The sequence below is a fragment of the Sparus aurata genome, chromosome 17, assembly GCF_900880675.1.
Source record: "Sparus aurata chromosome 17, fSpaAur1.1, whole genome shotgun sequence".
Taxonomy (NCBI): Eukaryota; Metazoa; Chordata; class Actinopteri; order Spariformes; family Sparidae; genus Sparus; species Sparus aurata.
Window position 1 is genome coordinate 26,857,047 of NC_044203.1, and position 22,927 is coordinate 26,879,973.

Here is a 22,927-nt window from a genome sequence, read left to right on the forward strand (position 1 = left end):
ATTTATTTATTCTTATTTACTTGTGACTAGCAACGTGGGCTGATAATGAAATCAATAGTGACACACAAATGTTTCTAATAGTTTTATATAGAAAAACAACATGATGTTGAGATCAGAAACATTAAAATACATTTTTTTAAATAAAATATACATTAAAAATTGTTATCTCTACAGATGCTCAATGACATACAATAAACTTTGTGCATCAACAACTTAATATCAGATTAAGAACGGTCACTTACAGTCATTATACTCTGTATCTATACAAAGAGCCATCTAAAAAATATAACAAATCATTACAATTTATTTCAAATACTGGACTGTACAGTTTTTAGTGTTCAGCTTCAGTCCTCCATCTAAGTGGACCCTTGAGTCAGGAAGTGCTGAAAGAACTCCTGAGTCTTCCGCTTTTCTGCAAGATCCTGCTTTGTTGGTGACCTCAGGAGCAAGGAGGCAAAAATGGTGGCTGTGCAGAAAGAAAATTAATTATTTATATTGCAAAGTATAACAAAGGGTTCTTTTTCTTTTTTGTATTATTGTACTTTCTGTATTAGCAGAATTCTTCTTTTTATGCTTAAACAAATGTGATGGAGAAGATGATAAGAGACTCAATAAGTTAAAATTGTAAAATTATTATAATATTTGGATATCACTACAGTTCCTTTAGTTAACTACATTCATATGTTCTCTTTTAGAAAAACTGCCAGTTTTAGAAAAGTTAATACATGCAAACAGTCCATTAACATAACTAGGGATGCAACTTTTTTGCATTTCTTTAATCGATAGTCAGATGCCTTAACAATCAATTATCTGTTAATCATAAATAATATATCGAATATGTTGGATGTTTTTAGCAGTAGAAAATGGTTTCAACCCTGACATGACCTATGTTTTTAATGTTAAATCAGAGTAGGCTACATTTAGAGTTAGAAGAACAGATAATGTAAACACCAAGTTACCTGATTGAAAATATTAACAAAAAATAAATAAAAAGAGAAGGAAAGTTCTGAAGAGCTGTGAATGCCGACAGCGGGCATTACTGGCTGTAACACAACTCAATAACACACAATTATGAAAACTGGCCCAACAAAATCCAACCTTCATTGATTCTACTAAATGGCTGAAATGCCATAATATCCATTTGTATAGAATGTATTCACTTGTATTTTAATGAAAGATACTTGTAGATGTATTTGTTCCCATCTCTAATAGTTGATTGATACATACATACATTTTTAGTCAGTTCAATTCTTAATGCAATCAATCGATTAATCAATAACATCCCTAAACAGAACAGAATAATAAACATTCTTAATTCATTTTTATTTTCCATTGGTTTATTCGTTTGTTACTCTTCACTTACTCAACAACCTTAAAAAAACAACACATTTACAATAGAAAGACACTTTAATGCAACCTGCTTCCTTTGCTTACCCAAGATGTTGACATCTAACCGGTTAACAGCAGAATTCTTCAATAGCTCACGGAGAAAGGCAGCTAAATAGTTGAACACATTTTGATGGCACTGAGGTAGCATGGATATTGTCTGAAGAGAAAAATAAATGAACATTAATAAATAATACATCTAGGAACAGAATAATGGTGATCATTGATTAACTGTGGGCTGTCTCACTCACTTTCTCACACTGACTGGCATTGGAGCAGCTTTCGAGGCACTGTTGGTAAAAGGAGAAGGGAACCACAGGCTCTGGGAGGGCATCTAGGAATAGAAGCAAGGCTTCTGCCACTGAGTGGTTACTACCCGCTGCAGGTCAATACAGAGTCAAGGACATAATTCCTCAGCAGAATCTGCATGTTTTGAAATGTAGTAGGTGCAAAAAATTGAATCAAATGGTGTTTTATTCCAGGATTCATTCAAGGGGGTATGTTCAGACCTATTTATAGATTTGACAGATGTATAGTACAGCCGTTAGAAAGTGACATTGTTGTTTTCTTGACTCAGCATTTCAGCATACTGTATCTGAAATGAAAAAAATACTAAAATGGCAAAGTGCTGACTTTCAGCTCTGTTTATATCCACACCGACTGAACAGCGTCACAAATGTACCTGTTTATGTCTCCTAAGGGTGTCATAGTGTCAAAACAAAAAAAAATCGGTTTGGATTACGCTTCTTTCCCTTTTAAAATATTACATAAAGATACACAATACATTTTTAACCGATGATGATAATGATAGTAATGGTTTGAAAGGATACGGAGAGAATCTGGCATGCCAGTGTCAAGGCAATCTCTTATATCTGCAAATTCACTCCGAAGCCCAGGTTGCTGAAATATGTCTTCCTGCAAAAAGAGGACAATAAGTGTTAAATATTTGTGTTCGTAATAACACATTTATTAAACAAAGGAGCAAATTACAAACAGGTTGACCTGAGCTCTTGCTCTTTTGGTTTGAGGCGCAGTGCAACTGCAATTGGCTTTTATTGAATTAAAATTAAATATTTAAAAGGCACAATCCTCTGTTTAAATTACCTGGATTAAGGCTTTTAAAAATGAAGATTAATTACCTCCACCAAATCACCAAATCAATGCAGTGGCTCTGCAACGCTACTTGTCTGTCTCTACTTTCCTTATTTTCTGTTGCATGCAGAAATATCCTTTCTTCTTCTTTTTTTAAGAAAAAATAAAACATTTAGGAGGAAGGCAAAACCCGGCCAAAAGGCAAACAACTGACCTGTTTGATTGCATTGCGAAACAAGTGATCCACCATCATCCAGAGTTCTTTAGGAATGTCTAGAGGCTTTTCAGTGTTTGCTGCATTCTCCTTTACTGACATCTCCACCTGATGTCCAGAACGAACAGAGCAAAGAGAAGCAGTTAAGTCAAAATGGATTCTGTTTTACCCCAAATCTGCAAAGCTATAAAAAAAAAAAAAAAAACGACTATGCTGTGTTTTATGGAGACAACCCTGAACAGAGAAGAGGCATTTCAAGGACACCGCCCCTGCTCTGCACATGGGAGCACTCACCAGTTTGCGGAGGGTCTCTTGTGGCATGTCCTGGATGGGTTCCCTCATGTGACACAATGAATGGATGGAGGTGCCATAGCAGCTGGGCAGGTAGTTCCCTGTCACAGGGATGAAGTAGTCCTTGCCACGCTCCAGGTGCAGCACAAGGATATCTTCGATCTGCTCCTTGCCAGAGTTGAGATCAGGTGCTGTTGAGCGGTTCACAAAAACCTCAAGCTCAATCTCCACAGAACCACCTAGATGATAAGAGATGCACATCACATGTAAGGGCAGGGCTGAACTGTCAGGATTCAGTTAGTAGTGCTGTTGGGATTTGGAAAACCCAAAGAACATCCTAATTTGGGACAAAATTTAATGTTGCCTGACACAAAGACTGCCTCTGTACGTCAATATCAAAGAGAGATCTGGCCTCATGGCTCATGGTGTACTTAACAATTTGTAAAACCTAAAAGACATGACAATGATGTTTGATTAAAAATCAAATCCGTGACTCCAGGATGAAACTCCTGACTTTCTGTGCTACTCACCCTGAGCAATAAAGCCTTTGGGGGGGTTGGCTGTGAGCCAGGGCTTGCAGTACGTGGACTCATTCGGCTTCTGGATAAACTCAAACTGACACGGGACCTGCCCGTCATTGAAGAGGCTCAATGTCGCTGCCTGGTGCTGCATGTATTTCACGTCTTTAAAGTGGAACTGAAAGAGAAGAGAGGTAGCCATGAGGAAAGATGTAAAAAACCAAAACTATTCTACTTCTTGTAAATACATCCTTTAAATATCTACATTAGGCTCACAGTCTGCGATCAATACATACGGCCTCATTAGTAATGGTTTACTTACTGAATTCATCAAAAGGAACATAATGAGAAGGAACTTTGTTGTACCATCACCATTTATTGTCTATCAGAGAGGTATTACAGCTTCCATTACATTGTAATATGACTAAGTGTAAGAGGAATCTTTACCTCTTGCTTGGCCAAGGTTACCGATGGAATACACTCGTTCTCCATTTTGTCTATATTGCGTACAATCTCTTCAAACGTCTTCTTATAGGCTTCAGTGTTGATTCTCTTTATCTGTAGGAACAGATGAGAAAAATGACAATGCAGCATATATTTGTGTGTTACATGAACCATAAATAATACAGCAATAGATATGTAATATGGCCTTTGCAAAAAGTTAGAGCCTGTTGATGGGAAGGGAGTGAAAAAGTTGAATCTCAATGTGCTGTTCATTGATTCAAGTTCTCTTCTCCCTCCCCTATTTGTCAAAAGTTTGCATTAGTTTCAAAAAGAGGACCACTGAATCGAACAACAAGAAACTGTATGAAAGATATTTAAGATGAGACCGGTGAAAAAAAAAAAAAAAAAAAAGCAGAATCGCTTACCCCAGCGACGAGCAGGGAACTGACTGGTTTGTGGTCACTTGTCTTCAGAGCCATGTGACTCTGATAATGCTGTTGCTTGATGTTCTTCCCTCTCCACAGGATACGGTCACACCACGCAGGCACACGACATTTTTCACTAAAAGGAGAAGGGAGAACAGATGTTAATGCTCAAGCATGTTTATCATTACATTGTTTAGTTTCAAAATAAATAAAGACCAAAATTAGATCTGTTTTTACAGTGTACTTGTACGGCATGATCTCTGCTGGGAAGTTCTCTTAGCAGGAGGTGAAAGAGCAGAAAATACCACACAACACTGCTCCTGCAATTTAGGGCCACATTAACTGTGAGGCGTGTTTATTGATAACTTTAATTAACAGCGTTAAACTGGACGGCTGGAGTGATTTATTAGGGCTACTAGTGCAAATTAAATGCTGTAGTTTCCTGATTCAATCCTGCTCTCTCTCAAGTTGTTTTAAAGTACAACATATACAAGAATCGTATCTTTAAAAATCAACTCCTTACTAAAAAAGTTATATCCTGCTTTCCGCTGTTTACTGTCAGGCGTTCATATGAGGTTACCTTGTATCCCACAAGTCGGAGCCAGTGTCATATTTGTAGGTGGGCTGGAAATCAATCTCTCCCTCCACAAAGCCGACAAAGACAGCCTCCTCATCGATCTGCCGCTTGAGCTGAGGAACATATGCAGCTGTTAAGTATAACCACTCATAAACATGAATGATGACTAAAGGCCATTTATCCAGCAGGGTCAAGATATTACCTGATCATAACTGTGCAGTGTTTCAAATTCCTTCTTGCTGATTAGCTCCTTCACATTGTCAGCATCAAGATCACTTATCCTGTAGTTGAGGTCCCCAATCCACAGAATTACACTAAAGGAAGAGAAACATGGAAACGACTTGCATATGTATGAATTATCACCACAGTTATTCAGCCAATGCAAAACATAACACTTTAAAATCCAATCCGTTAATTATTTCCTTTAATTCTAAAGACACCACTTGATACATATGTCACTGTAACAACACAATATTTTATAGGTTTCTTACTCGTGCTTCATGATCGTAAGTGGAGGCTGGGTAAAGTCAAGCGGCCGAAACTGGAGGCGACTGCAAATGTCCTTGTAGTCTTGATTACGTCTCTCATATTCTTCAATGTGGGCAGCTAGGTGAGAGTTGACCACGCAGATATCAGAGTTGTGGAAGCGAAAACGGATTGCCACAGCGCCCTTGTTTCCCTGCGAGTCAATGAGCGATTGACAGAGAGAAAGAAAGAGAGAAAGAAAGAGAGAAAGAAAGAGAGAAAGAAAGAGTGAAATTCAGTCAAAATTATATAAGCAACACAACTGAAAATTCCTGCCGAAATATGAAGGACAAAAAGTTTATGAAGTACGCAGCTATATACTCCTTTGCTTGACAGTAATCCGATATTATGCAGCACTTTGATACTTGGCATGTTTCAGATGGCTCTTGGTGCAGATCATAAACCAGTCTCTCATTACTGGAGGAAAAGGATGGAGCAACCTCACAAAAGCCCCCACTGGTCACCAGCCAGCCATCTGTTTGACAGTGCAGGGACTGCTAAGTAAGCATGGCCGCATACGAGACAAAAATAACATATTCAGCAACGGTGCATGACAAGTGAAGCTTGAGCTGCTGGATTTAATGCTTCATGGAAGAATGAGTTTTAAAGTGAAATGCAATCCAAAGGAGGAAGGCATTTCATCATCACAGCAAAACCTTTTGTGCATAAGGGCTCTATATATTGCGATTTTGACAGCCTGCAGTTGTTATCTAATGAAACAACATTGTCATTGTGGTAGCCTAAATTTGTATTTTTCTGATTTCAGCATTTGATTATCTAATTAGATACTTACTCAACACTTGACTGTGTGATAATGAACCTATTTCAGTACAAAGGCAATGGAAGGTCTTAAATGTAAAGCCAAAGAAAATGCCATTTTGAAAAGCAGAGTCAATAAAATGTATTTACAAAGTTTTGTTTAGTTGTTTAATTTTAATTTTTGGCACCTTTTGCCTGAAAGTTGGTTTGAAACTCGACAAAATGAGACTGACATAAAAGATATTGAAAAAGTAACAGTTGTTGGTGGATTCACGGCTCTTCAGCTGCCTGGTCGGTACTACTACTGCGCAACTTTAAACAAGGATGTGAAAGAAACAAGATGTCTCACTCAATAGCAACTTCCGTTATCAAATCTGGAAAAAATCATATGTCTAATTCAGAATTGCATTGATTGACTGATGTTGATTTAGAATTGTTGAATGACATTTTAAGGTCTTCTGGATGTAGTCTGATGAGGTAGATGATCTGCTGCTTTCTGCTGTTCCCTCATTCTTGATGACAAACGTAACACCCAGGTTTAAAAAATTCTGCATATACATACTAAATTTGAGGTGTAAAATTGGTAACAACATCTTTATACACCAGCAGCAAACCCACATGAGGACCAGTGAGTGAAAGAATAAGGCCTTTAGAATCAGTTCTTACCATCCTTCCCATGATGCCAGTGCCCACAGTCTCAGCCTCCACATCGGAGATGAACTCTGCGTGTTCCTTCTTCACATAGAAGATAAGCATGATGCCCACCAGACGCACCAGCTTCACCTGTAGCAGAAGATGAGTAGACTATAATTTTAGACAGGAAAGGGACAATGTACATTCAAAGTAGTGGAATGTGAGAATTTGCTGTGCATTTTAACTAAAGTATAAAAGCAGTTTTTGCTGTTTATATCAGCATCTGACTGCTTTTCAAGTGTAACCACAAAAAACGACTTTATTTGAAGTTGTAATTTATGATTTGACATAAGGTCAAAGGTCAAAATACTGTTAAATAGGGTTTCTCATTTTTTAGGTGATTTCTCCCCATTGCTGCAGTGAAAAGTAACCAAATGTGTACCTGTGACAGATTAAGGCATTGGGAACAAGATGCAGAGACAATGATGAACTGAACTATGAAGAAATTGATTTGACATAAGGTCAAAGGTCAGATACTGTATACTGAGTTTATTCATTTTTTAGGTGATTTTACCTGTGATAGAGGTAAAATCACTCTAAATTCCGTCTCACTCCTAGTCTCATTTCAAGGAAAACAGAAGAAAGATATACATCCCAGGATGTGAAGCAGTTGTGCATGAGAGAAAGCAAGGCACTTTCATAAGACTCCCTAACTCTATATAAACCAACATTCAAATATGAAGGGATGACATTTATTTTTCAGCCTGCTGAGCTTTACAGTGTCAAATACAGAGCAGCCAAGTGTGCTTTAGCAAGAACATCCACTGTGGAAGAAATGACACGTCATCATATCGGCTCCGTGACTTACAGACATCCTGTAAGCCCCAAGATGACTAGAAGAAAACAGCCTAGCCAAGAAAAGGGGAAGCTAATAAGCTGCAGTCAGCAGTCTGAGAAAAGGGAAGTGGTTGAAAGCGAATGAGAGGAAAGAAAAAGAGAAAGACCAAAAATACATGGACTGACTAAGCTCATCAAATAGGAGCATAATAACTATTCCTTAGGATTATCCAGTGTTATAATTCATGTGATGTGATGATGTGGCCAAAACTAAATACGATACCAGGCTCCAGTCGAAAAAAGAGCTAAACAAGCCTTGCACACATTGCAGTTAAATTAATAGGTCCAGTACAAGCATCATCAAGCCGTTAAGAGCTGTAGTAAAACAAGATAAACAAGGTTGCATGAAAAAAAGAGACTTTCTTACTAAGGCATACTTGGCATCTGGATGCAAGGCCTCAGTCACAGCCTTTGTCCACTCCATCTCTTTAGGGGTGTCATTGAAGAAGAAAGCCTCTTTGCTGAGGTCAAGCTCCTGAAAACTGTCAAGAAGGACAAACGGAAGAGAGTTTGACGCCCATGTCGAGCTTCCACACTGTGCTTTCATGTATTCTCAAAACTTTCTCACTCCTCAACACCAAAGTAGTAAACTAAAATGTAGGCAGGATCAGTGGACTCAGTGGCCATGTTCTTTTACGTGAAGCAAGATCAATTTTGCATACATCGGTCAGAGGCTGGAGCAAAATATGCCTGTCTTTGTAATGGGATTAAGCAAGAGAACTGCATGGCTATTCCTCCAGCAGGGTGAATTTGACTTACCCCACGCAGTACATGTCAGGAGGGTTGGGAGTGTGGCTCAGCCAAGGACTGAGGCTTTCCTTCGGTGGCTGTCCGTTGACATTGTATGTGCCAAGGAAAAAGCTGAAACAGAATGGGGAGTGAAGAGAATTAGGCACAAGGGAGATGAATACAATGACAGTTTGTTTAAACATGTGCTAACAATTTTGAGTTAATCCTGTTGATCGTGTGGGTCTCGTCTTTTAAAAAATGCTCAGTTCACACCAAGGGAGATTAAAATGGTGAAACAATGACCTCAGTCTACATTAAACTGAAGCCTTGCTGCTTTACTGCCAAACTCACCAGCTCATGTCTGGAGATTTTGGAGGCTATATGAGCATTGTTAGCCATGTTCCTATTAATTCAAGGGGCCGTTCTAATCAAAAGATCTTGTCAGGTGGTTGTATAGCTTCAAGAACCCCCTCGGACTACACCTTTAGCTTATTCAGCTTGAGCTGGGAACGCGAAGCACCAAGGGAGTCTTGCTTGCATCTTTTATTCAGCCTGTTTAAGGTGGGCCTGTTTAACAAGTATTCTGCCTCGCCATTCATTCTCTAAGGTACAGACTCATTGTTCCTCTGCTGCTGTTACAGAGGCAGAGAAACAGCGATGAATGAGCATCAGTTAAAAGAGTAAGGCAACAAGGCTACATGATGGGATGGGGGTGTGACGGTTTGACGGCATGTTATGTGTACAACACATTAAAAAGCAGCTGGCAGCAGTCAGCAGCTAACTCAAAAGAAGAAGAACATCAACCAAAAATGTCTGAAAAATGAGGGGACAATGTGAGGTCTGGGCGCTACGTTCCCTCCGTGCAGAGGACGAAATCATCCGCCATCTATACCAGGGGCGGTAACTGACTGTTCGTGCCATGTTATGCCATTGTTTAGAAAGTGCTGCCAGGCGCTTATGTAAAACATCAGACTAGACGCTGTCGGTGTTGTGTTACATGTCCCATCCTTTTGCTTTCCAAAAACAGTTCTCATACTCATACTCAGAAAGCTTTTCAGGCTGCCTTTGGGTACAGCTGTTCATTACAACTTTGGATTTTCAATGTGGTCGGGTATTCCCTTGCCCCTTTACACACACACACACACACACACACACACACACACACACACACACACACACACACACACACACACAGTTAAAAAGCTGAGAGACAATAGAGAATACAAAAGGAGTCATCTGTTGAATACTGGCACTTAAGTGCCTTGCTGAAGGGCACCTCGATTGTGAGGAATGGTGAGAAGGCCAAGCGCTTGTCATTTTCATCCCAACTGAGATTTATTCTACAGCTTCCTTTCATTCAATAGCCCTTTTCTCTGACCTTCAGGCAGCTGCTGCTCCGCTCACGCTGCTGGACAGCCGCAGCACGGAGCTCTTTATTTTGTGCTGACTGTCATCGCACTGTACAATGCTTTCTACCCCAATGGCTCTACCCTCACCTACCTAGAAAGATGCTGAAGCTGTCTTTACACAAAAACTACTGCGTCTATGAGCTTTTTTCTGAATCTGCACGTCAGCATATGTATTGAGTGCATTCTATGCATTTTTTGAAATATGAGATGAAAGCAGGCAATGCACATGTGTTTAAGCACAATGTAAGCTTGTATGTCTATCTGCTGTATCACATAAACTATTGTAGCTTATAAACCAGACAGCACATCCTACAATTTGAAGTAATTTACAAATGTATGTTCAAAAATATTCACTAGGTAATTAAAAACAATCCTTCTCCCATTCCCGTTATTTCTAGATTTGTTTTAATTCTTTGCTATGTTGGGTGTAAATATTAAGGCACAGATCTAACAGCAGGAGGCAGTGTAGTTCAGAGCTAAATCGTGACGCTGACTTCAGCAAAAGCTTATTTTTAAACCCTCAAAACAACCTCAATAAAAGATGTCTAGACCTCTACAGGGATATTAATTTCTGCAATAAATAAGAAATGAGATGGAGAGCAACAAAGTGAGCTCCAGTATGTTAATGCTGGTGCTCTTCTTGACAGCGTCTGAGACAGTGGGGCTTAATTTAGCAAATAGCTAAGCCCACACAAATACAATACCAAAGATGTTGACTCATTTTTTTTACATGACACTTCTAGGAATCAAACTGTGCTCACAGTAACACTGTCGGCCCATACTGTTACTTCCCTTCCAACAACGTTTTAGACACTATTTTAGATTCTGAACAGCTCACCATGACTGCATGGTGTGAAAATAACCTGGGGAGCATACCACACTCCTCCTCTAGATAAAATAGTATATGGAAGCACCTATAGCCTCACAAGTGTAAAAGCATTAATGACAGCAAAGAAGGAAAAATGTGTCTTTCCACAATGACAGTTAGGTGCCTAGTTCCACATCCTGCCACATATATATATTTTCAAAACAGATTCAAAACGGACACAACAAGCGCAAAAGAAAAACATACCTGAAGTCCTCCAGGTAAGTGTAAAGGTCCTCATTCTTCAGCAGCTCACACCTGATAAGGTTGTCGCGCAGGCCGAACTGCGGCATGGCCAGTATCTGAGCTTTGTTAGACGGGGTGTGGCTGGAGGAGCGCACCAGGTCATCCCGGTCCTCTCGACTGGAAATGCCCTGACTGAACACCAGGAGAAGAGAAGTAACAGTTAGGTGTGGGAGGGAGTGGAGACAGACCAAGATAGAAACAAGGTCATTTTGTCACACTGGTGTGATCTCAGAGGGAATAGATTTTCATCGCCAGGCTGTTTCGATTTTTCTATTCGAGTAGCTTTCTACATTTTGCCAGGTCACATTCAGGATACTCCAGTTTAACTGCATCATCCTCTCCTTAAAGCGAGAGAAATAAGATTATGGCATAACCGATGCATTACACTCTGCACCAGGAGTGAAGCCTAATGTACAGTAGATCACTAAAGTGACCCAGGCTATGCAAAGAAGCTCTATTTCAATGCCGTCAATATGGAATGCGGCTAACAGGAGAGGAAGAAATGTAATATGTCTGGACCCTGTAGTCTTCCAGGAATATACTGTAACTAAACTCCATCTTGGGGTATAGGCTTCATTCTAAGAGTGGCAGCAGTGGCTTCTAGGTTAAACAACTGGATGGAACAACTTCACAATTTATGCCTGAACAGCTTTTTAATACATTAAAAACTCATCACTAAGCTGTTGTGAAACTTGTGGGGGAAAGTAGGGCTAGGTAACTTATAACATTTTATGTTCAATTATGATTTCGGCTTCCAACGATTATAAAAAACTTTGGTGCAGCATTCCCTTTACACCGTGATGCTCTCGTTTTGTCTTGTGTTACAGCAGCATACCTCTTCCGTCCTACATTGTGGCACATTTACCTCAGCTCACTGCAGTCTAGTGGCTCACTTTTTATTTGCAAAAACACTGTCAAGCCAGCCGCTGCTTGGATTTTGATGTGCATCATTTATATCTCATTCATACATATTCTATATATAATATTATTGTAATATAATCCAAAGACATTTTTGTTTTGTTTTTCAGTTGAAATATCTTTAAAGTTCAATACATGCGTGATATTTATAAAGTCAATGAGTAATCATGTTAAACAATTGGGATCTCAGTGTTGACAAAAATAACTGTGATTATGATATTTGCCATAACCAAGCAGCCGTAGAGGAAAGTACTCAAATCACTGCGATACTGCTTTCGTATCACTCGTACTTTAGATGCTAGCTACATAGTACGTGGTTTAGACTTTACTCGGCTTCATCCTCAAAAGGTAACCTGTGAAGTTTTTGATCTCATTTTGTGTTGTGTTCTTGTGCACCTGCATAAGCATGCAATGTCCATTCCTGCCAATTTTTTCAAACTATTCCACTGGGCAAGAAACACAGCACTGCGTGAACAAAAGGCAGGGAAGAAGAACATAGCTAGCAAGTCAACATGGATATAAACAATCCAGGTTATCAAAAATGTTAAGCCTCAAACAACACATAATGGTGAGTAGCACCGAAACAAAAATGCTGTTTGTTAAGAAGCAAACCCCACAAGACAACTTTGAGTAACACTACTTCCACTTTGGTAGTATTACTGGACATTTAATGTGAATGAATAAAAAGCTTTACCTCTCTGGGCTTGAAGGTAGTCTGGACTTCTGAGTGCCACTGTTAGAACCTTTCTCCCTTTCTGAAGTTCCCTTTTTGTCCGAGGATTTCTCTGTTAGGGACGAGAAGGAGGAGAGAAAAGGAAGATTGTTTAAGTATTTGTTTAGTTTGCATGTTCAAAGTAATAAAACACATACCATAAATGCTAATGTACAGTTCTGCACCTTGTTTATCAAAACTGCCTGCAGCTTGAAGCACAACCCTATATCTTGTTTATGCAAGATAAGATGACTTATCACTGTGACTTGCTGTAGACCTACTCATTAACATTACCTGAAACTCTGCCCTCGGACAACTCGCTCTAATAAAAACAAACCACCCCAAGGCAAACCCATATTTCACCTTTAATAACTGATATGGACATTAACTTAAAGCCAATTGTGTCTTAAAATAAACACAAACACTCACAATAACACAAAAGTCAATCACAAAATTGCAGAGTCAGGGCTGAGTTGTTGCGCTCAATCGACTGAGGCAGTCTTTCTCAGTCAGTTACAGCTATTGCATCCTAAGTAGCTGGATTTAATGGGTGAGTGTGGAGTATGAGACAGCATGGCCCCTGTCCCCTGCAGCTTGGCAAGGAGCGCAGCTGGCTCCTCTCAAAGGGGAAATCAGGTTCTTTGAGCTGGAAATTTAACTTGACAAAATTGTGGCCGTGCACAAGACCAACAGCACATCCCCCAAGAAAACCTAATATGCGACCATGTTCTTAAATTGTATTTAATCCGTAAAGGAGAGGTCATGTTAATACAAAAATAAGAATAAAGAGAGCGTACACAATACAAGGTTTAGACCAGTGTGGGCTGCAGTCCAAAATTAAAAACATGCCACACACTGGCCATCTTGCCATCATCATGGTGGTGCTCAAGGCTGTTTTTAGTTTCCTTTCACAGACACAACACTTCAAATTCAAGTTTATGTATCAACAAACTGAGGCTGCAATTAAAGATTATATCCACTGTTGATTAATCTGTCATTTATTTTCTCAATAATTGTAGAACCACCGTTGAAAATGAAAATCTTTTGACAGCCTCAAATGTCTTGTTTTGTCGAAAGCCCAAAGATATTCAGTTTACTGACATAGAGGTATAAAAATTCCCTGCAAATTACTCAAGTGGGCTGGTGGTTAACTGACAACTAATTGATTGATTAGTGTAGCTCTAGAACTAAGGATTAGCGGATTTTGTAGATACAATGTTTAAAGAAAAAGATGTACAGCCCAAAACGTTTGGTTAATAAAGCATAATGTACTAGAGAGGAGTTGAAGGAAAATAAAACTTTTTTTAAGAACATGACCTCCACTTCCAAACTGAAAGCCCATTTGTTTTTTAAAGCTGATTCACAACCTGTAATACACTTGTTCATAGGTCTATGTGTGTGCGGCATGCATTGTGAGGAACATGTGTCTTTAGTTCATTGACATTTAGTGACTGGACATAGATATCTGCTGTACAAACTAATCTAATTTGTGCCACAAGGGTACAATTTTTGTCACAGCTATGCCTCAAGCAGCACCAAAGTGTGAGTCAGTGATGACAAAAACTAAAATTTTCACCTCTCATTTTGTAAAAACTGGAAAAGTCAACTACCATATAGCAAATTTCTTTCCTTCAAAAGCAGTGACACTGTCATTTCTGTGAACAGAAGGGAAAAAGGAGATGGCCTTTTGTTTGACTGAGAAAACTGTCAGCAAACTGAAACACTTTTGAGAGAAAATTTCAGACGGCACTGAAAACCCCCACATGTAACCGTCCAACTGACTCACGAGTCAAGACGAAAAAGCGTTCACTCTGAACCAATTTGTATAACGGGTCAATAAAAAGTGATATATAAAACACAAGATAATAGAGGAGTCCTACATGTTGTCAATGAAACACTGAATCTGGTAAAAAGCAATAATTATTGTGCCACATTTGCGATTTTTGTTGTAAAAAATAACTTGAGCTTGCAAAAAATATTCAAACAACTCCTGAAGCTTGATTTGAACACACAAATGGTAGTCATTATCAGAAAATAACTTATGTACAGTCTCAGATGAATAGCACTGACAGTGCAGTTTGTGGTGTCATTAAAAAAAAAGGAAACGTGTGAAAACGTTGCGCCCTGTTGAAGACAACCACAAGATAAGTCTTGCTGAAAAAATATGTCGCATTGCTTTTTTCATCTTAAAGATGAATGATAAACATAATACTTTCCTTACGTTCATAACTAAACTTAACCAATACTGTTTTAATGCCCCATTACTTGAAGGAGAGCCTGATCGTATGAGGGTCCTTTGTGTGAGAAGCTCAGTTATTGTATTACATTGCATATTTCACATTCGTGCTTTAGTATTCTTGAACAGCTAATGAGCTTAACTAAACTTTGAAACCACTGTGCAGGGCATGAAGTCTGACTAAAAGTGATTTCACAGACCCAGTCATTTCTATCTACGATCAGCAGCAAATGTCAAGTTGTTATATCGAGCCTCTGACTCTTCCGAATTAAAACTGTCATAGCTTTAAACCACATCTGCACAAAGGTCAGCATTGCACAACTTCCCTTCCTGATCTGAATCTACAGGTAATAAAACTGCAGAGGAACCATTTTAGTGAATTAACTTTACTCCCAACTAAAGTTCTACCTCTTTTTTGAAAAAAGGTCCCTATCACCTTGGCAACGAATGACAGCAGTAGTTTTTCTCACAAGTGGAGACAGTAAAAGCACCTTGATCTCATTGAGAGGAGGCCAGAGGAAAGTTTACAGGCAACTGATTTAAAAGCTAACAGGCTAAGCTAAGAGGATAAGCCAACAAGTGAAAGTCTCAGACTGAAAACAACCTGAGAATAAAGAGGCACAATTGCCCAAGAAGCAGGACAAAGGCAGTGTCTCAATGACTGACACAATTCACTGTCACTAAAAAACACGTTATTGCCACACCAACCACAGCAGGTGTGTCATTTTCTGTCACATACAGTAGCGACCAGAAACATCACAAACATTAATTAGCCTGGACTTATGGTCAGCAGTTCATACAGTACCAACCGTCTAATGAGCTAACAATCACTTTAGCTTGATATCAAAGCAGCAGCAGACAATATTAATAACACCACAAAGATTTCAAACTATAAATTATTCCGCCCTTTATGCGAAAAAAAACCGGCCCTCGAGCTAATCTGGCTACAGTTAGCTTCTTTGGAATAACACCAACTACTACTGTCCGCGCTAGAGTTAGCAACGAAAGCTACCTAATAAGGACAGACCGAGTGCTACAAAGTGAGGCAATGGCGTCTCTCCTCTCAACCGCCTCGGACATCGACAAATGTAGGAATGTTGTTCATACCAGAGTCTCTCATCACCCTAGACATCTCCCTGCACCGCTCCCACGCATTCTGTGCAGAAGAGCAATGTCCAGTGTGTTTGAGACGTGCCCATGCTAACGCCGTAGTAGGCGGAGTTTAGCTCCCCTCCCCTGCTGCAGAGACAGGAGGCTGAGCCAACACACACCCGTCCACTGGTGCACAGAAACACAGCCGGAAGTGCTTTACTGCACAGCAGCACTGTGAGGAAGTGAGTCTCCTGCACTCCAAGAAGCACATCAATTCTGCAAATAGCCTTTGTGTTTATACAAGTGTGTGACTTTAGGGGGAAAAAAAGTCCATGGCAATGTGTCATGTAGTTAAACACTGTGAAAAGCAACTACTGATAAACAAAAAAATGTTTGTATATGAAGATTAGATTTTTGTTTGCTCTTTTGCATCTGCGCAATTTTCACATGATATGTTTTATTACATGCATATCAAATAAACTGTATGGTTCTAACCGAGCGTGCAGAAGCATAATGTTGCATGAAATCAATGTGAAATGGCACATTAGCATGTAAGGCAAATTACACAAGGCGTACAAATTGTGTGTGTCACAGCATAACTCATGTCATAACTGATCTTACTGCAGTTTTTTTTTTTTAATATATGTATGTATATTGTATTAATTACTTGTAGAAACTCTACTTTTAAAGCCCTGACTGTTTAGCTCCCTTATAAGTTTAATCATTAACTCACTTATTCGCCTAATCAACTACTTATTTTTTTAAGAAGGGCCAGGTCAAGTGTTAAGTGTAAAGGAGAGAGGCTTTTACATTCCCTATATGTCAGACATATATAAGAATAAAGAGAGTGTACATAAACAAGGTTTAGACCAGTATGGGCTTCAGTCCAAAATTAAAGTGCATTAAATCAAACAATGCACTTTTTTATTGGTTATTGTTTTATTTTGAAAAAGTATAGACTCTTGAAAGAAGGCCATCAGATTGATTTCCTTTAATGGCTTGGGTTAAATCTTTTTTGATGAAACGGAGTATGTTTTTTTCTTGGCAACAGACACAACTAATGAATTGCTTAATTAGCATACTCACAAAATGATCAAAGGGCTACATTAGGTTCACGGCCGCCAGTTGAATAGCACTGTCTGCACCGGTAGCCTCTCAGGCTTGGCAACCAAATGCTGTCCATAGTCCAGGCTAAAAACAAACATCATCATGCTTTTGCCATTTCGTAGTAGTCATTTCCACATGTCGTGGCAGGCAGGATCACCACAAGTGTTACTAAAAAGGTTTCTAGAGAATTCATTCCCCCATTACTCTGACACGTAAAGGTATACAATGCAGTATTCCCCCCCCAAAAAACCCCAACAAAACAATACTCTCAATGTCTACATTTGCAGAGACCCCTGCCCTCTACCTGCATTTACTCAGTTTCTGATTATTCTGCTGTGTTTGGGACGTTTCGGGGCGTCAGCGATTCTGGAGACGGATCGTTGCATGTTGAGTCGTTGCAGGTTGGTGGCTCGCCAAAAAGACACGACGATCAACTTTGCTTTCTGTGTTAAACGGCAACAGCCGAATCCTGCATATCATCCCTTTGAAATGGAATAGAGTCACACTTATAATTAATGTGAGTGGCTGTACCTCTCTGTTTCTGCAACGACATGTCAAAATGTCTTTCTTGAGAAAGGCCCACCCCACTAGGTGCCCTTACTGGTTCTGGGTAAGTTTGTCACAGCCCAGATATGGACGGGGGCCGAGTGCATTTAGAGGAAGTGGTACTTGCAAAACTGCCTATTTTTACTACATAACCCTTTTGATGTAGACTTTCATCCTGCAAGGGTTATTTATGCCACAAAAACTGAAGAGACAAAGAAGAGCATTTCCTGTCATCGTTGACCTTATAGCGATTAAGTGACATTTATGGGAAATCGTGACGCGGGCTGTGAACGTCTACTACGAGAACTAAGGCGACAAACCTGTTTTCCGGTGCTGGCTGAGTTTATTGAGCGTTGTGCTCAGGGGTGTGAGTGCCTGTTTGACAACTCCCTGGCCTCTGGTTCCTTTGTGGTACTTGTTGATCCATTCGAACTTCGGTACCTGAGCGGGAGACTTGCAAACATCTGAAGAGAGACGGACAGAGAAGGGGAGAGAATCAGGATTAGTTAGGACTACAGCAATATTGTGTGAGTGAAGAGTAGAACAAGAACCTGATCTAAACTGCTTCTTCTGCTTTGCTTTTAGTCAGGAGTAGAGAAGCTAGAGCAACAGCAATGGTAAGACTCATTGCGCAAACGGCTTCTGACTTCTTGGTACTCCTGCTTTGAATGTGATCACAAGTTGAAGCTGCTTTTATTGAGGATCCTCACAGCCTTTTATCTACTTACCTTGACCGTTTTTCGCACTCCTCCTCTTAACAGCAGCAGGTGCCAGGTCATTTAATCTGTCCATCACTGGTTTTTCCCTCACCAGGTTAAAGGCCATTGCGGCTCACACCACGAAACATGTGCCACAAACAGCATATCCCTTTTTTTACGCCAAGGGATCCACGGTGAAAAATAGTGATCCGGTAAGCGGAGTGACGCATCCCTAACAGAGCAGACTGTCCATCAGACTCTCAGTGGCCTGCTTCATTCAGATGACCAGGATACAGAAAGTACTAAAACTACTCAAGAACAAGCACCGAAGAGGAAGTTTCACGTCTTTTTAAAAATAGTTTTCATCTTGTCTGTGTGCTCGCCATGACAAAAAAAAAAGAAAGTATGCTGCAGAGTAAACCATCCAAACCCCGCCCCCTTCTCTCTCTCTCTCCCTCGTCCATCAGCCAGGTCTTGTATACACCCTGAGAGTGACTGACAGATGGAGTGACACCACCAGGTTGTAGCTCTAAAAGTGATGCAAGTTTTCGACCACAGCCGCCAACCGTCTCACAAATGTATCTGTGTTTTTTACTTCCTTTTTTAAAATGAATTTTCCGGTGAAGTAAAGTTAAAGAACATCTCTGTCGCTATCTAATGTGTATCTGTGGCTACATGATGTCACCTCAAGGAAGTAAACTGAAGACTGGCTGAGCAGGTTTCTTTCAAACAGATGAACGGAGCAGATTATTTGAACTGGTTTACATACACACACACGTCCCTCCTAATTTGCTCAGAATAGAGCATCTAAAGTTATGAACCGCTATCCCCGTCTAATAGTAGGTTTTAAGGATTTTTTTAAAGGCTGTGAGGATCCTCAATAAAAGCACACTTTGATCACACGCGTATGTCTCTGAGGGCTGACCCACCACTCCACGCCCTGTTGACCTCGCCGAGGAAGAGCCGCGAGTGAGATCCGAAAGGAAGTCTGAGCTCCAACTCCTCTTCCTGGTAGCTTACTCTCACTCTGGTATCACCACCTAAATGAAAAACACAATAAAGAAAAAACCCACATGTTCCCTGTTTCATGTGGTGGAGCACTTATGTGGCATATGGAAATTGAGCAGCGATGAGAACGAAGGGTGACTCACCCACAACCGCAAGTTCCTCTGGTGAGGAAACTAGAAAAGGCGCAGCATGAGAAACTCTTGTCAGGATGCTTCAGAGATATAACCATCATGTCATAAGAAACATTGGTTATCTTTAGATAATCTGATGGCCTACTTTGCAGTCTGTTTGCAAAGAGGTGCAACGTATGAAAGCAGCTCACCCTCCACGACAGCAAAGTCGAGGCAGATGGGTATGACATCCTCCAGTGACACGTCGTCGGCAGTAATGGCCATCCTTCGATGGGTGTAAATAAAGATTCTACGAAACAGACCGACATTCTAATTAGTCCGTTTTTAAAATTACATTTCAGTAAAAATGAGTCAGCAGTATCTTTATGTCTGATGCAACAAAAAGACACCTCTAGTAAAATATAACACGAGCCAACATAACAGCCTTGCAGCTCTGGGGTAAATACAACCTTATTCATATAAGATATAATTTAGACTACTGTGTCAGACAGGTCGACGCAACTCTGTGGTCATTTTTCTAAGGCCAGTTTGTGTTGTTGCCCCGGATTGCATAGTACACAATTATATTGTTCAGCAACACAGAGAAGCCATGTTAATTTGTACTGTCCATTCAAACTCACGCGTGTTCCTCTGCGGACTCCACCAGTCCCAGCAGTCTGCTCTCTGCGATGTCGTCAAAGAGGACGTCACACTGGACAGCATGTTTAGTTCAGTTAAGGATATTAGTGGAAAAGTGTTCCTTCAGTGGCAGGAAATATGACCTTTCTCTCATTTCAGCTGATACTTTGGGTACAGTGAGTCAAATTGATTGATTTGTTTTAGTTATTTTGTATTGAGGGGGAGGATCTTATATAAGCCCTTTGGGTTTCTTTTCCTCTCCTGCACAATTATTTGTCTTTGTATTATTAAACAGAATTCTTGTTTTATCATTGTGCATATAAATAAATAAAATAAAAAAATTGAAACTTTCTTTGTAACCTATAGCTAAAAAAACAGATTTAAGTACAAGAGCTGCAATGGTAAGTCGACTGAAATACTATTTTTGTATGTGATATATTGTTTTGAGTCATTTTCAAGCAAAAATGTCAAACATTTGATGGTTCCAGCTTCATAAATGTAAGAATTTGCTGCCTGTCTTTGTCACCAATGACAGTAAATGAAGACTCTTTTGAGTTTTAGCTTGACTTGAAGACGGCACTTGTGATTACTGTATGATTTCTCACAATCTTTTGGCATTTTATTGACTAAACAATGAATCGAGAAATTAAATGACAGATAGCTTATTAATCAAAATAGTTGTCAGGTTCAGCCTTGCTAAGTACATTGAGTCAGCTACTTATGTTATAAATTTTAGACTATATTTCACACACTTTCAAAACCTTTTTTACAACCTCTATAGTTCCATACAATTTTACAAAGTCTCATCGTATAAACTATTATATATTTTTAAAGAATTAAATACACATCAGTACGTAAAATGTATATAATATCTCTACCTGTACTACAAAAATCTTCTTTTATTATATTATATCACAATATTATAACAATGAATTTAATTGTACTTTCACCTTTGATATGTGAAGATCATTTTCCTGAGTGTACACCTTAACATTATTATTTGATTTGTGTCAGTGTTGGTAGTTTAAATTAAAGAGTAACTCAACCAATATTATCCACATCAAAGTTTACAAGTCTTGTAAATTGATAAACTGACTCCAGTGATGTCAGTCACTGGCTGAGTTGCATTCTGGGTAATGTAGGCGCCAGACTTTAAACAGGAAGACGAATGTGAGAAGCAGATGAGGTGGTTTATCTGGTTCTGCTGTTTTTTTTTAAACTGCCCACAATGAGTCCAACACTGACGCCAACATTACTACCCACAATGCAACTTCGACATGGCATCGCTGGAGCATCAAAAAGGCTTTATGCTACTTTTCCCCCCCTCCCCGAGATGAGAAAACACACTTTAATATGAAAAATGAGCGTCTCTTTAAGTAAAGGCTCGATGCTTCTTCCACCACAGCCTCCACGGGCACTCAGGGAGCTGCAGCTGGTGACACACAGTTGCCACCTTGTGGATGAAAGGTGTCACTACAGGCGTTGGACCATTTCCTTGGAGAAGTCACACCCAACTAAACCCACACTCGTGCTTTAAACTGTAATAACACGGCCCGGGTTTAAATCACAGCCTTAATGCTGTGGGACTGTTTCCTCAGACAAATGTCCACATGTGAGGGGCCAGAGTCTCAGTCTGACAGGCCTGCTTCCCTCCTAGCTCTGCTTATTCTTCAACACACTTCCACTTAGTTTGACGCAGCTCATCCTCTAATTTGCTATTAAACCACAAACCCCCTCGCGCACACAAAAAGGATACTATTTTGCAGTTTTCTTCCCTTTCCAATGTTTCCTGAATCGCGACGGACTGATCCATGTTGAAGACTTGTGTGTCAACTTCTTCCCCTCACGAAAACACCCGCAGGAGCTTCACCTCAGCTTCAGTTCGCACTGTCGCGTGGAAGCCGCAGGAGTCCCGCGTAATCCCGCATTATTCCCTCTTTTCGATCCAGATGTTGTTCTCCTCCTCCTCCTCCTCCTCTTCTTCTTCTTCCTCCGCTGCTGGCCCGACCCAACTCCGACTGCCACGCACTGAGTCCCCGAATCGCTCCGTGCGCCCGCAGTGACGTCACATCTGGGGCTGTCATCGGCTCGCTTTGGCTTGGATTTAGGCCTCAGGCGGGGCGATCCAAAGAGGATTACGTCTCACAACAGAGCAGCAGCCTATAAAGTGACTACAAAGTTCTGTCAGAGCTTTTCGAGGAGGTCCGATCAGGTCGATAGAGTTAAGTGGTGTGTGGATCCCTGCCCGCCATACATGTGTTCATCTTAAACTAACAGGAGCAGGCTGCCTTCCTGGGTCGGTTTTGTTTGCTCACTAGCGAACAATTTAATTTGCAAAACAACCAAACATGGATGACTGATATCATGCTGACATATTGTATCAAAGACTTATCTCTAGCATTGACCTAGTTTGGCATAAACCTGAAGAGGGAGGATCTCTGCTCTAGTGTCCCATTGGTCCACACACACAATACAGCTTGACTGATTCTGGATTCTTGAGGTTCTTAGATATTGTTTTAAAAATATGCTAATGTTACATGACATTAGAATACCTCCATTGTCATTGTACAGGTGTATACAATGTCTGATGCACCTCCTGAGTGGATCTCAAATAGAATGAAAAAAGATGATGAAGTAGATTAAACATTAAGAACTCACATTCTCTCTCACACACACACGTAGTGTCTGTATACTTAGTAATGAAAGGGAAGTGAATCTGGTGCAGGGGTTCCTTAGTGCAGTGTTCAGTGTCATGATGGCATTAGCTTAAAAACTGTTCATAAATATATGTGTGCGTACTTTGATTGTCCTGTCGTGCTGCCGTTAGGGCAGGGGGTCAAACAGGTGATGG

The 22,927-nt window shown here is 40.1% G+C and overlaps 1 protein-coding gene across 4 annotated transcripts; it reads right to left on the reverse strand.

The window, feature by feature from the left end:
* Nucleotides 1-69: 69 nt before the first annotated feature.
* Nucleotides 70-22,102, reverse strand: inpp5b (inositol polyphosphate-5-phosphatase B). 4 transcript variants are annotated; one of them, XM_030394366.1, is made up of 23 exons: nt 21,833-22,102; nt 20,079-20,158; nt 19,650-19,747; nt 19,471-19,500; nt 19,249-19,359; nt 17,942-18,085; nt 12,623-12,713; nt 10,972-11,142; nt 8,521-8,622; nt 8,129-8,243; nt 6,898-7,014; nt 5,439-5,626; nt 5,150-5,261; nt 4,951-5,060; nt 4,371-4,506; nt 3,949-4,059; nt 3,514-3,679; nt 2,987-3,222; nt 2,693-2,800; nt 2,217-2,301; nt 1,638-1,765; nt 1,435-1,546; nt 70-466 (listed from the first exon to the last, which is right to left on the reverse strand). In XM_030394366.1, exons 1-23 carry the CDS (start codon nt 21,887-21,889, stop codon nt 357-359), a joined length of 2,718 nt encoding a protein of 905 aa, XP_030250226.1. In that variant the 5' UTR covers nt 21,890-22,102; the 3' UTR covers nt 70-356. The 4 variants fall into 4 exon arrangements, with proteins under 4 accessions (XP_030250226.1, XP_030250227.1, XP_030250228.1 ...); XM_030394367.1 differs by lacking the exons at nt 19,471-19,500; nt 19,650-19,747 and having other exon boundaries at nt 20,079-20,160; nt 21,833-22,101; XM_030394368.1 differs by lacking the exons at nt 19,249-19,359; nt 19,471-19,500; nt 19,650-19,747; nt 20,079-20,158; nt 21,833-22,102 and adding an exon at nt 18,350-18,475.
* Nucleotides 22,103-22,927: the final 825 nt, after the last annotated feature.